The sequence below is a fragment of the Phyllostomus discolor genome, chromosome 2 (genome assembly GCF_004126475.2).
Source record: "Phyllostomus discolor isolate MPI-MPIP mPhyDis1 chromosome 2, mPhyDis1.pri.v3, whole genome shotgun sequence".
In the NCBI taxonomy this organism is placed as follows: Eukaryota; Metazoa; Chordata; class Mammalia; order Chiroptera; family Phyllostomidae; genus Phyllostomus; species Phyllostomus discolor.
In genome coordinates, this window is record NC_040904.2 from 116,113,271 (window position 1) to 116,128,230 (window position 14,960).

Below are 14,960 nucleotides of genomic sequence, written 5' to 3' on the forward strand. Positions count from 1 at the left end.
AATGTTGAAAGAGCTGATAATCTTTTAGTATCGCTGTCATTCTCTACTGGCATTTAGGGTTTCCTAACATTTTCTCCCCCAAAGTACAGAGTTCTTGTATTTTTTCACACTTATCGTGCCATGAATTCATAGGGAATGGGTTCCAACAGCTCAGGCTCTTTCCCATCAGTTCTCACAAAATGTGTTTCTCTGGGTGGAGCAGGCTGGTGCTTCAGGCGAACCCAGATACCTTCCTCCTCTTTGACTTCCTTGTTTTTTTGATCATTTTCCTTCACATATTTTAGAAAGCTATCTCAGCTCTTAAAGTGCTTAATATACCCAATACATACATTAAATTCTCTTGGCAAGAATCTTGCCCTTCACTTCTTTGTTTACAACAATGCCCACTGTATACCAGGTGACACTGTCCAGGGGTGTCCAAACCACAGCCTGTGGGATGCATGTAGCCCAACACAAAATTGTAAATCTACTTTAAACCTTTTTTTTGTTTTTGCTCATCAGTTTTTGTTAGTGTTGGTATAACTGATGTGTGGTCCAAGACAACTCTTCTTCTTCCAGTGTGGCCCAGAGACACCAAAATGTTGAACATCCCATAGACTTCCAGTTTTGCCATAGTAACATTTGTGGGGCATTCATTTTTGAATAGTGCCCATTCCCTTGAGGTCTACAATATCACCTTTCTTATAAATTTGTGTGTATGTGGCCAAAGGAACAACTCCATGTTTTCTAAAACGCCTAAAAAATACAAAGTGTGTGCCTCTCAACTTTCCCTTTGTGTTAGTCATTTTGACAAATTACTGGAAGATGGTAGTTCCCAGCCAAAAAAAAAAAACCCACCTTTTCCATGCCCCTAACTAGCAAAAGAAATCCACGGAAAAAGTGGACTCAGGGGAAAAAAACCAATGGAAAAATAATAGATGAGGATAGCAGACAGTAAAGCTGGGAGATCAGTGTTTGGGGCCAAAGACAGAGTAGAAAGTGAAAGCCAACATCAAGCAAGAATATGACATTTGGGGAAAAAATAATAACCACAAGAGCCCAAAACCTATAGTGACAATCCTGGTTCCTATCTCTGGACAATTAGAATGAGGACTAGAGTCCATTCCTATAATCTGCTGCCGGGCCCCAGAGCAAAAGTGTAAATGAGAAGAAAGAGAATTCCAGAATGCACTCTAACAAAAGTCAGTGTTTCTCTGGCATCCCAAATTGAAAACCTGAGTATTTCTCCCTATTATAGGAATGCCACATGCCACAGGTAATTTTCTTTCTGGTCTATTGAAAACCTCTGAAGACTAGGCAGTTCACTGAACAGAAAAATAGATCCAATAGAAAAGAATTCTAGTCTGCTTGGAAAGTCAACTTTTAGGTCACCAATTCACATGTTTAGAAATGACATGGTAGAATAGTGGGTTTTTTATCTCAAACTTCCCTGAAATGGAAAACAGATTACTAACCTTTTACAGATATAACACCTAAGATTCAAAGGTCTATTAAATATATGTAATAAAACAAGTCAACAGAAAGCAAACTCAATTTTTCATGTTCAGCTACACTAACATTGTATAGCTCCTCTGCACATATGTAGTTATATAGTTTGAAAATATTTTGGCAAAAAATTAGTATTAAATATTAATAAGTTATGAACAACACTGTATGTACACTTGCCTTCACTACAGAAGGGTCTCTTAACGCCAGAGAAATTTACTGTTTCATGAAGAGTCTTCTCCTCTTGACAGTACTCGCAATATGTAACTATGCAATGCAGCTTCTTATAGTCGTCTGAGCAGGTTCTGCTGCAGAATTGATGCACTTTATTCTAAATGCACAATGGGAACCTTGGTAAGCAGAAGACAACCATCTCGAGAACAAGTTTAAGAAATAAATAAGCCACATTTACAGAAACTAAGTTAAATCATGTACCTACTTAATATTATCTTCCTTGGGAATACATTTCTGATAGACCACAGACACCTAGTTTAACTAATTCACCGAGCTCCACAAAATGTAATACCATTGACTACCCAAAAATTATAGTGAAAGAGTAAAGCATCACCAAAGCAAGAGAGCAATCTGGTGTTGCTAACAGAACTGTAGAAATGGGAAGAAAACAATGGAAGATACAACATGGGTAAGCTACAAAAAGATAAAAATTACTAAGTATAGTCAAGGCTCAATCTCATTCCTGTCACAGCTTAACAGTAGCAGACATATTGTGGCTAAGATATTCTACTTGGGGCTATCACACAATGTGCTGCTAAACTTTGAGACTGAGGGGGCTCCCTTGAATAGAGCAAAGTTAGTAATTAGTTATTTCTCCTGGCCCCAAACCCATAATAGCCAGAGATACTTTTCAAATATGCAGCTGAAGAGGAACAAGTTAAAACCTCCCAGGCAGCAGTGTTTCCCATGCTATTATGGAGGACACAGACAAGGTCTAAACCATCTAACATTAGCAAAGATACCTGATGACCCAGAAAAGAAAAAGTGAAAGAGCCTAGGAAGTACCTCAAGTTAGTAAGGCAATCATCAGTGTAAAGATGTCCCATCAAGGACATGTAAGTATAAAGGAAAAGAACCTCAGAAGGAAGAGGCCCCAAGTTCTTAATCACCTGGGGGGCAGGCACAGCATTTATTCAATTTGATGGAGTTTCCTAACAGCTTCCAATACTTGCCCGCCACATAAATGAAGTAACGCAGCAATATGACTGCAAAAGCAGCTTGGTGCTGACATGGAGAGGGTAGGAAGGACCTCATTTTCTTCTATTATCAAGACTCAGTTTATGCAGGACCTTCGTCTCCCGTATGATACTATTCTACATGCTTGCACATGGGCCCTTTTCCTCTTTCCCCACCATTCCTTTATCCTTTCTTAATGGACCTTCAACATTCTTCTGGCTAGGATGTAAGGAGGGTTTTAGTCACTAAAAATCAACACTGGGTGCCATCAACAGTCTCAAAGAATGACTAGTTAAAATGTTGTTGAGACTATACCAATGAAATTAACAAACCAGAACATTTGCTAAGAACTAAAGTGTTAAGATAATGAAATTTCAGCTTTCCAAAGTACTCTAAAAATTGTGTAGTCTGGTTATGGGCACCACCTTTTACCTAAAATTTGCCAACAGCCACTAAGTTTTGGCTCAGGAGCCATCTATTGTCAGTACTACACTTCATACACCATTTTACATACTACATGCCCTCAAAACAGGTAAAAGAAAGAATGGCCAAAGATGAATGCCCAAAAAAAGCAATGTTCAGCCCTGACTGGTGTGGCTCAGTGGGTTGGATGTTACCGCCAGTTTCATTCCAGGTCAGGGCCTGGGTTGCCTGCAGGACAGGTCCCCAATTCAGGGTGAAGGAGGTGAGAAAGGCAACCAATCAATGTTTCTCTAGCTCATCGATGTTTCTCTCCCTCTGTTCCCCTCCTCTTACCCTTTCTCTAACAATAAATAAATAAAAACCTTTAAAAATTTTTAAAAGTAAAAAAGAAAGCAATGTTCAGCCAGGACCATCTTGTCCATCCAGCCACTATTACTGTCCCTTTATGGGAAGAAAAATTAATGATCACACTTTTTGCTAATGGCAAAAAGATATGACCAATTAATAAAATGGTGAACACAAGAGTGATGAGAAGGGAAAATAAATTTATATTAGGATCCTTTTATTAAAACAAAATTATAAACTGTTAAATGACAACATAGTAAATGACTACCAAATTCTATTCTTTAGGTAGCAGACAATACAAGATACTAAGAGTTCACAGAAAATATTTACAAGGACAGGTAGAGAGAAGAGATGGTGAAAATACAGTACAGATACTCCAGAAACATAGCTAAACAAAGTGACATTCCATATGCTACTATGAATATAATATATAGTGAGTATGACTTCAATAATTTGGTTTACATTTAAAAAAAGATCCTTTGTTGGTGCCACTCCCACATAAATAATTCAAATATGATGATGCATCATATTTAATGACAGCATCCTTTCTTTCTTAATGGTACACATAATATGAAAAAGTTATCCTTCTCCACCTAGAACAGATTCTCAAATGGAAAAGCCAAAGTTATTTTACTAGACTTTCTTTAGCAGTAGATAATAAACATAACAAAATATGACTTGCCTCCCATTCCAGGATTTCTGGCTTTGAACAAAAGGAATTTTTGCAATAGTTGCATTTCAACTGAATATCACTTGGAGCTACAAACTGGCCATTCGGAGATGACTGCATACTTAGAGCCTTAAACAAAACAAAGAACAAAACACACTGAGTCTGATGCAGACTTTAGAATTTTTGTAACAACTGTCAAATATGTAGAAAATAGTGTGTATTTTAAGTATTTCAACACACAAAATTACATTTCTCAATTTTGTCTTTAAAAAAAGTACATTATTCTACATACGTCCTCTGAGATTAAAATTCATTTATCACCAGAATTACTAATTTTAAAAATACAAAAAGCAATCATACCAATCATGATTTCTTTTTTCTCATTAAGAAATCGTAAGCAAATAATAGTGATGTTGTTTAACCAAGTTCTGAACTAGTAAATAAAAATTTAAACTCTAGGTGCTAGCTGGTAATCTCGGTTGGTTAGTGTTGTCCCAATATACCAGGTGCAATCCCAAATTAGGGTACATACAAGAATCAACCAATGAATGCATAAGTAAGTGGAACAACAAAACTGATGTTTCTTTCTCTCTCACTCCCTCCCTCTCTCTAAAATCAATAAATAAACTATTATTCTTTTAAATTTAAACCCTAGCCCGCTGCTCTCTAATAGCTGACTGACTGCTGATCTGTCCCTCTTGCACTGTTGCTATCCTTGTCATTCCAAGTCCATCAATGAAAACAGCCCATGTTACTTTTTAAAGGTGATCATTTCTTATACAAAATTGAGGGGGAGAGATTTATAGACTGGTACTAATAGTAGGAATTTTTTATTTTGATTTTATTATACCTCAAGTTACACCCATTTACAGCACAGAAAAAGTTATAAGCATACATGGGCTTTAAAACTTTTAAACAAAAAAGAAAAACAACTTTTAATCTAATCTAAGTGGGTAAACTTAGATACACTGATACTTAATATTCATTCTTTAATCCATATTACATAATCTTCTCAATGTATGAAATAGTTCATAATTTTTTTTTCCAATGTGAACAGAAAACAACCTTTATCTAAATTTTTTAAATTTCACTGTGCCCTGGCCAGGTTGGTTGGAGAGTCATCCTATACACCAACATGTTGTAGGTTCAATTCTCAGTCAGGGTGCTTTATGGGAGGCAACCAATTGATTTTCTCCATATCGATGTCTGTCTATCTCTCCCCACCCCTTCCCCTCTCTATAAAATCAATAAACATGTCCTTAGATCAGGATTAAAAAAAAATTTTTTAAGCTTATGCATTATTCAACACAATTAAAATTTGTGAAAAAATAAAGCATGCAGATTTAAGACAGTAACTATCAGGTGAATAAAATTTTCAAATAAAAACCACTTTTCCCTTATTGTTTTCAAAATACCTTCAAGTCCATTAAAATTTATTATTTTTTAACAAATGAAATACCATCCTATTATCTTATTTTGTATAAAAAATCATCTTATGAAGATATAGAATTCAAAATTTATGGCTGGCTTTAAGATAAAGAGAAAGGGGAAATGATGTTTTTCTATTTGTCAACCTTGTATTACTTTTATATGGAGTCACAAAGTGAAAAGGCTGCCTACAGACTTACTTGCATGCATCCCTCAGAAGGCAGAGTCTAAACTCAGTGTTTAAATATACAATATATTGTTATACAAGCAGCCTCATCAAATCATGGGCAATACAAGTTTCAATTAAAAGAAAAAGAGCAGTTAAAACATTTTCAATTAACATTTCAGTTTACCTAACAACATCAAAAGGAATAAAGTTATAATGTGACAAACAGAATGCCAAAGACACTGTCCTTTATTCATCTAATTACTCCTTATTCCTTAATTTCTACTTTATGAAAAGTTAACAAGTCAGTACCAGTATTACCACTCTAAGGGTGTTATCAATGGCCATAATCCCAACTTGCAAAATAAAACTTGAATCTTGAATATGGGTAATCACCTTACCTCAGATGAGCATATAAACTACTAACAAAAACATTCACCAGGCTGAATTGAAACCCACCTCAACTTAAATGATAACTGTTAACTACTGTAACATACATAAGAGACAGAGTTTTCATTTTAACTAAATTAACAGAGAGCACATTGCCTGCAACACAGAACAGGTCAGAGCGAATGACTCATGACTCTGTGCACTGGTGTGAAATTATGTCTAATACCCCGAATTTTTCACAGAGCAGGTAGTAAACCTACTCACCCCACTTAACTAACACTAAATCCTCTTTAAACTACCCTTCCTAGTGGTCAAGGGGTTTAAGTTTGAACACTTCCAGTAATACTGTCTTCGCCAACTTTGAAGAACTATGTAATTTACCAAAATAAAAAGTTTTCATTTACCAAAATGAAAAATGACTTCCAGAAACTTATCTTGTATTAATTTAGGGCATACTATAACAAACCCAATCCCCTTTCTACCAGAAATATTTCTAACGTATGAAGAAAACATTTATGCTCATCAATTCCAGGTTAAATATACCTACATCCTTCATAAAATGGAATCCCCCAATAAAAGTCATATGATGTTATTCAAACCATCTACTAAGAAAATACATCAGGCATTGAGCTCAATTTTATTTATTTTCCTTCAAAGTCTATGTCATAAATACAATTAAAAACTCAATCAGATCATGTAAGTAGAGAGCTGGAGGCAGCCATGTCTACTAGTGACTCTAGAATTTCCATCCCCCAATGTGACCCTCAAAAAACTGGACAAATTAACACATTAAGTAAGCATATTACACTGTTCATTTTCTATGTCTACTTTATTGGGGTATGAGATATGCAAAATAACTATCAAACCTGAAATTTAGCCACACAACTGGAATTGCAAAAGTTATACAGTTTTCCATCAGGCATTGTGGCTTGATATTGAGGTAAAGAGTTTCGCTTACAAAAATGGCAAATAATTCCCAAACCTAGGAGAGAAAAGGTATATATCTGATTACTTTATAAAGTAATAAAGGTTTTTTAAAAAAATCTAAATTGACCTCAAAATAATTTCTTAATGGAAACTTCTATAAACTATCCTTTAATTTCCAAGATTATTTATATGTTAAAAAAATACCATCATAAAGAAGTCTACTATGTCTCCGAACACACACAGACACATGGGAAAAGTCTGAGTCTGAGATAATGTTTGGATGGAGAAACAGTTTCAGCTAAGAACAGACACGGACAGAACTTCAAGAATAACTGAAAAATTCAATGAAAATTGGAATTATCAAAGTTTAAAAAGTTTTCAATAATACACTTTGGTTATAATAAAAATAAAGTTTATGTAGTTCTTAAAAAAGCATAAAGTTTAAGGAGAGAAAGTAGTTAGAATATTAAGCATGTTATTTATGTTTTTAAATTCCAAAATTACAGAAACTTACTTTGTGATTTTGCATATTTTGTCTTGTGACTGTTCATGCAAGCAGTGGAACAGTATGGCTCCATGTATCCATTAGGACCTATACACTGAGTCATGTCAAAGAACCTGCACTGTGTTCGGCAACCAGTACAAGTGGTCAGTTTTCCATATTTCTAAAATTTTAAACATGAAAAGATAATTAAGAAAACCACATTTAATTTTTAAAAATTACTGTATTTTTCATTACACCCTTTCTCTCTGCAAAACAATCTCTAATCAGGGTTAGTGGGTCTGAAATACAATGCAGCTAAATCAGATTAAATCAAAAGTAATGATCTGAGCCAAGTTTCCTTTAAAAACAGTGTTTTCTTTATTAATTTAACAGAATCCCCACATATAACATACAACTGAAAATCAAAGCAAGGCACAGAGATTTTTTATTATGATAATGACACACTTCTTTGTCATTTCACAGAAGAAATTAAATAGACCTTAAAATGTAAGCCTTAATAACAAAATGAATATGGTCCTTCAGAGAAATAAATCTGAAGACTAATACTTATTCTATTGAACTGCTGTTGTCCAAGCACTCTTGGAATGTTTCTTAAAACTGATTTAAGACTTCCAGCCAAGATGGGGATGTTGGCAGATACACTTTGCCTCCTCCCACAATTAAAAGGACAACAATAAATTTGAAAACTAAAAACAATCAGAGTGCCAGAAAATTGAACTTTATGGAAGTCTGACGACCAAGGATTTAAAGAAGAAACATTCATTGGGACTAGAAGGGTGGAGAGGAGTTCCACTAAGGTGGGTAGGTAGCTGGAGAACTGGTGCAGGCAAGGAGAGGCTGGCAGAGTGGGCAATCTGACATTTGTGTGCAGATAAACCAGGAGGAACAACTGGAGAGTGAGACAAACCACGCAAACCAGGGTTCCAGTACCCTGGTTTGCTCCAGTACGGAAAAATAAAGCCTCAAAATCTCTGCCTGAAAATATTTGTGGGGGTTGTGGCAGTGGGGGAAACTCCTAACCACACAGGAGAGCTCACTGGAGAAACCCACAGAGTCCTAGATTGTACACAAAACCACCCACCCAGGAATCAGCACCAGAAGGGCCCAATTTGCTTGTGGGTGGCAGGGGAAGTGACTGAACGACAGCCAAGAGCGAGCAAGCGGCATTGTTCCCTCTTGGACCCCTCCCCCTGCCACAAGGTAGATGTGGGTTGCCCTGCCCTAGAGAATACCTAAGGCTCCACCCCTTATAATGTTACAGGCCTGCCAAGACAAAAAGATATGGCCCAAATGAAAGAACAGATCAAAGGTCCAAAACTACAAATAAGAGATGAAGAGACAGCCAACCTATCAGATGAAGAGTTCAAAACACTAGTAATCAGGATGCTCACAGAATTGGTTGAGTATGCTTACAAAATAAAGAAAAAAGTGAAAGCTATGCAAAGTGAAATAAAGAAAAATGTACAGGGAACCAACAGTGATGAGAAGGAAACTGAGACTCAAATCAATGATGTGGAGCTGAAGGAAGAAATAAACATTCAACCAGAACAGAATGAAGAAACAAGAATTCAAAAAAATGGGGAGAGGCTTAGGAACCTCTGGGACAATTTTACACGTTCCAACATCCAAATCATAAGAATGCCAGAAGGAGAGGAGGAAGAGCAAGATATTGAAAACTTATTTGAAAAAATAATAAAGGAGAAGTTCCCTTATCTGGCAAAAGAAACACTTCCAGGAAGCTCAGAGAGTCCCAAAGAAGTTAGACCCAAGAAAACACACACCAAGGCACATCAGAATTACATTACCCAAGATTAGAATGAAGGAGAGAATCCTAGAAGCAGCAAGAGATAAGGAGAGAGTTACCTACAAAGGAGTGCCTATCAGACTGTCAGCTGATTTCTCAAAAGAAACCTTACAGGCAAGAAGGGGCTGGAGGGAAGTATTTGAAGTCATGACAGACAAGGACCTCCATCCAAGATTATTCTATCCAGCAAAGCTATCATTTAGAATGGGAGGGTAAACTGCTTCCCAGATAAGATCAAGTTAAAGGAGTTCATCACCAAGCCCTTATTACATGAAATGTTAACGGGACTTATCTAAGAAAAAGAAGACAATCAAAAATATGAACAGTAAAATGACAAAAAACTCACAACTATCAACAACTGAACCTAGAAAAACAAAACAAACACAAGCTTGGCAAATAGCTAGAACAGTAACAGATTCACAGAAATGAAAATCACATAGAGAGTTGTCAGCAGGGGATAAGTGACTACACAGAATAAGAAGCATAAATGTTAGATACAAAATAGACACGAGGAGGTTAACAATAATAGGGGAAATGGAGAAGCCAAAGAACTTGTATGTATAACCCATGGACCTGAACTAAGAAGGGGCAATGCTGACGGGAGGGGCAGTGCAGGGCCGAGGTGAGACATGGGGAGGAAAAACATGGACAATTGTAATAGCATAACTGATAAAATATATTTTAAAAAATAAAAATAAAATCTTAAAAGAACTGATTTACTACCTACTACCCATCTACTACATTTAGAACCTGATTTTTGGCTATTAACCACTGTTAACAATTAGTCAACAGATAATAATCAAGTCAATCTTTCTGCTAAGGATGACTATTTCCCAATACTGATATAATGGAGAGAAATGAGACAGAATATATGATGGTAAGATATAGGAGGTACACTTTGAAAAATGCTGGATAAAAGCAGTGTCACTGAGATATAGTCTTAAAAAAATAGAATTTGCATGAACTGGTGCATTTGTATTAAAATATTTACTTGATAGTCACAATCAGATATCAAACATGAGGAACAAAAGCTTTTTAGAGCAACTCTGATCTCTTCTGAGTATTTACAGACCCGCTCATCTGCATACTCAACAGCATCTAGTACAATACGATTATATAAGACCTCAAATGTTCCATGGATGGGTGAGTAACAGAGAAGATGACCATCAGGCCAAAAATAACACAAAGTAGGTAAGTTTTCTGGATAAATTTCACAAGCACCAATGAATTTTAGAAAATAAAGGTAATAAATTATAGGTTAAAACAATAACCAAAAACAAGTACCTAACCTCAGTATCAAAAAAGAAAAGAAAAAAAGAATGACTTCCTCAGCACAAAACAATTATGTGCAGAATGGTTCATTACATTCATTCTGGTATCATAAAGTATAACCCATGCTGCCTATTTTCCATTTACTTAACTATCGCTTCTTATAGGAAGCCCTAAATTTTACTCTCGAAGTGGAAACCCACTCATTCTTCAATCTGAGAAGCTCCAAAAAGAAATAATTATCAACAGCAAAAAAACAGTAACAAAAAAGAAGTAACAGCCATAATAAACCTATTAATCTAATTATGACTTCCCCAGTGTTTGGAATGGCAACATATTTTCCTGAGGTCTACATAATAATTTAAATTGTTATACTGGGGAATACAAATCAATAAAACAATGGAAAATGAAAGAATGTTACAATCTGATACCACAGTACAAATTAGGAATACTAGAAACATCAGAACGCCTATCACTGTATTGCAGGATCATTCCCAGTAGATATGCACATAAGACTTCCAGGTAATTGCACCTACAAAGAATTCTTTTACTAATAATTCAATAAATGAAATCTCACCATCTAATCTAATCTTGGATTAGTTCTTTTAACTTACTAGAAATGTCCTTCAACTTGACAATGATTTTATTGGCAGAATGGTTATAATTAGTAAGTTTCAAGACATAACATAATAAAAAATAGACCAGTTGAATTGGGTGAAGTAAACAAGGAGCTAAGTAACTGGCCTACATTGACAAATACTTTTATCTGAAGAGAATGAGAAGGTACTATCAGAAAGAAAGAATCATTAATATTGAAAATGTTTCAGCACAGCTATTTTCATAGCTACCACTATTTCAAACACAGGACCCATTTAACAGAAAGACATTAGCAAAAACAAAAGAAATAAATGTTCATGCTTTATATGAAAAAAAATTAGACTAATAAGCACATTTACATTTCATGCACCCTATAAATATGCACTGTGTGATTTAAAGGAATAAAATTAAATAGAACAAATTTATAATTAATATATTCCCCATCCAGGCATGGGGAGAAGTAAACCTACTTATAAACTCAGGGGAAAAATTAAGATAAAACAACAAAAACAAGATACTAGTAGGGTAAAAGGAAAATATAATGGTAGTTTATAGCACATTGGCTCACCTTCAGGCTACTCACTGAGAAAAAATGCTTTATATTTTAATTTTAACCAATTCCACATGAATATCAAAACTAACCATCACATGATTTAAAACTTCCGCTAATTTTTCTTTTTACACATTAAGTAATACATTTCATTTAGAACATTTTGACAAAGTAAGTGAACAACATGTGTAGGTAAACAGAGATTAAGGTTTCATGTACTTGCTGCTGCAAATCTAATCTAGGAAATGGACATCAAGATAAAAATCAGCACATAACCTACTTCCTAGCCAAATTCAACTACAAATTAATTTGGGTCTATAGTATTACATGGAAAAAATGTATTATCCTTATGTGCAATAACGTCTACCTGAAATGTGGCATTCTCTATCGTTCTAATTGGAGGCAACTAAGCACATTAGTTTTAGAGCCTGTGAATTCATCAATAATAAAAATGCTCTGCTTTTTGTATTACTGGCAGACAGGTCAATCTATCGTCATGTTGGACATTACTTCAAAAAACACTGTAGTTGCCCTCACCAGTGTGGCTCAGTTGGTTGGAGCATCTTCCTGTAAACCAAAGTTGCAGTTTTGGTCCCCAGTCGGGGTGCATGCAAGAGTCAAACGATCGATGTTTCTTTACCTCTCTCTACTTTCCTTTCCCTCTAAAAATCAATAAGCATGTCCTCAGCTGAGGATAAAAAAGTAAAAAACACTGTAGTTATCAACCATACTATTTTATCACTTAGTGCATTAATAAAGTATACATCACATTTAAAAAATTAAAAAATTTAGAAATGTTTTGATAACTACTTTAATATATTCTAGCTGTAATAATACTTTATTTTATGCATTTAATAACCATCTGAGAACTGGTCTATCCTTATTACTAAGGGAGTCAAAAGCACAAATACAGTTAAGAATGCTGATTAGAGGGACTGGTGATGAAACTTCAACACAACATGATATTACACTAATTTTTACAGTAAGATTAAAAAACTAAATTCAAGTAAAACTTATACATCATTCATTCAATAAAACCCTAATAATATCTCTTTATTGTCAAGATGTTCATGCAGGGGAAAAAAGGGTCTAAAAATTTGACAAACCATTGTGTTTTACTTTTCCTCACTGCTGTATAGTTTACAATTTTTTTCAACACACATACACTACTTTTATTTTTCAAATTTTTCTAATTGACAATGGATGCTAAAAATAGCGGGTGAAAAGTCTGCTGAGCAACAGGATCTTTAGAGTATAACATATACAACAAAAAATTTAATAAATACAGAAAAAAGAATAGCAACCATACCCTGTATAAATTCAATAGACATCTCCTTAACTAAGTGAACCAAGTCAACATACAGACATTGTGTGCCCTCCGGTGTGATGCACTAAAATGGGTACAGTATCATTTACAAGGTATTCATGCCAAAAAATGCATGATTTCAATATATGCCTGACAAAATATCAGATGAACCCACACTAAGAGGCACTCTACCAAATGTCCCGCAGTATTAAAAAATGTCAAGTTGTAAAAGATAAAGACTGGGAAACTGTTTCAGTTTAAAGCAGGCAGCACTTCCACCCTCAGCCATGATGGAGTAACAGATACTAGATGTAACCTCCCACCTTTAATTACTAGGAAACTAGACAGAAGGCATGAAACAATGGCTTTCAAACATTGCACAAAACACAAAATAATTCGTTATTTAGAAATTTTAAAAATTAAGCTGTAGAAACAGATCTAGAAATAACAGGACACAAACAGTATATAAAGATACTAAAAGAGAGTTATGATAAATACGCTGCTAGAGTCAAGAAATCAGTAGGGAAAAACATGAATATGAGGCAAGGAGTAGAAGATATTAAAAAGACCCAGAAAGAACTTCTAGAAATGACAAATACAAGATCAGAGATGAAAAATAAGCTGCATTTGATATGATTAAGTTTATCAGATTAAAATTAGTAAAATCAAAAATACAGTAACGGAAACACTTTAAAATTAGGCGAAAAAGAAGCTAAAAAAACACTAGTAATAGACTCATGGTGATTATAGGACAATAGCAGGAAGTCTAATATACCTGGAATTGAGGTTTCAAAAGAAGAGGGGTGGGTGCAAAATAGACAAAATTTTTTGATGAAATAACAGCCTGCCACCCTGGATTACATAGAACTCAGACTACTTTGTATAATTTTTTCTTCCATTTGCTATAAGGAATGTTAATAGACAAAATGTGAATAAGGTCTGTAGATTAATCAGATAGCAGCATATTAAAATAAAATACCTTATTTTGATATTTTACTAGTTTTTCTTAAGTGTATGCATTTTATACATGTGCTAATTTATTCATCCAGATTAATGAGAATACAGATTTGAAAATGATTTTGAACAAAACATTTATTTTTCAAGCAGGCACACAAAAGAGGGACTTTGATATCCTAGAAATAAATAACTACCGTGGACAAGGTACTGTGCATTGAAAAAATATATCTAAAAATAGCAACTAAATACCTAAAAACAAATAATCTTATCAAAAGAAAATACATGTAAAAATTTTTGAAATAAGTCTGTGTATGTCATAGAGGTAAAGAAAACAATCTGATATATTTTAAGTGCATAAATTTTAATATACAAGCATATCTTGTTTTATTGTGATTCTCAGATACTGAGTTTTTTTTACAAATTTTGAATACCCTCCACCAGCAAAAGGATCACTGAAGGCTCAGATGACAATTAGCACTTTTTAGAGATAAATTATTTTTTAATTAAGGTATATATGTTATAATGCTATTGCACATTTCAAATGCAGTATAGTGTAAACATTACTTTTCTATGCACTGAGAAACAAAAAGCTCCTATGACATAGTTTACTGAAATATTTGCGTCCTTGTAGTGGTCAGGTACTGAAGCCCAATATGTCTGAACCATGCTAGCACTCAGAAAGTACAGGCCTGTTCAGATACACCTTAACAACAGTGGCAGTGCATGAAACTGTCAGACCTTAACCCCTGCTACATTCCTACTTACTTCAGGCTGCATCAAGAAAGAGTCTTGCATGTGATCTCGAACCTCCTTCAGGAAGCTTGGATGGCTACCTACCTAAAATAAATAAATAAATAAATATTTATTTATTTATTTCAAACACTTTATAAAAACATATAAAGAAAGTCTACTACATTGAAAGGTCAGTAAGCAAGCTGTAAAAGTTG

The 14,960-nt window shown here is 34.6% G+C and overlaps 1 protein-coding gene across 3 annotated transcripts in view; it reads right to left on the reverse strand.

Moving 5' to 3' along the window:
* The window catches only part of ZMYM2 (zinc finger MYM-type containing 2), a 131,082-nt gene that overhangs the window by 43,588 nt on the left and 72,534 nt on the right, over positions 1–14,960 (reverse strand). For all 3 annotated transcript variants that reach the window (XM_028532748.2, XM_036018390.1, XM_028532749.2), the window contains 5 exons: positions 14,779–14,850; positions 7,540–7,690; positions 6,965–7,080; positions 4,127–4,243; positions 1,666–1,816 (listed from right to left, as the gene is read on the reverse strand). In XM_028532748.2, the coding sequence (XP_028388549.1) occupies positions 1,666–1,816; positions 4,127–4,243; positions 6,965–7,080; positions 7,540–7,690; positions 14,779–14,850 (607 nt within the window). The remainder of the gene's footprint in view (positions 1–1,665; positions 1,817–4,126; positions 4,244–6,964; positions 7,081–7,539; positions 7,691–14,778; positions 14,851–14,960) is intronic.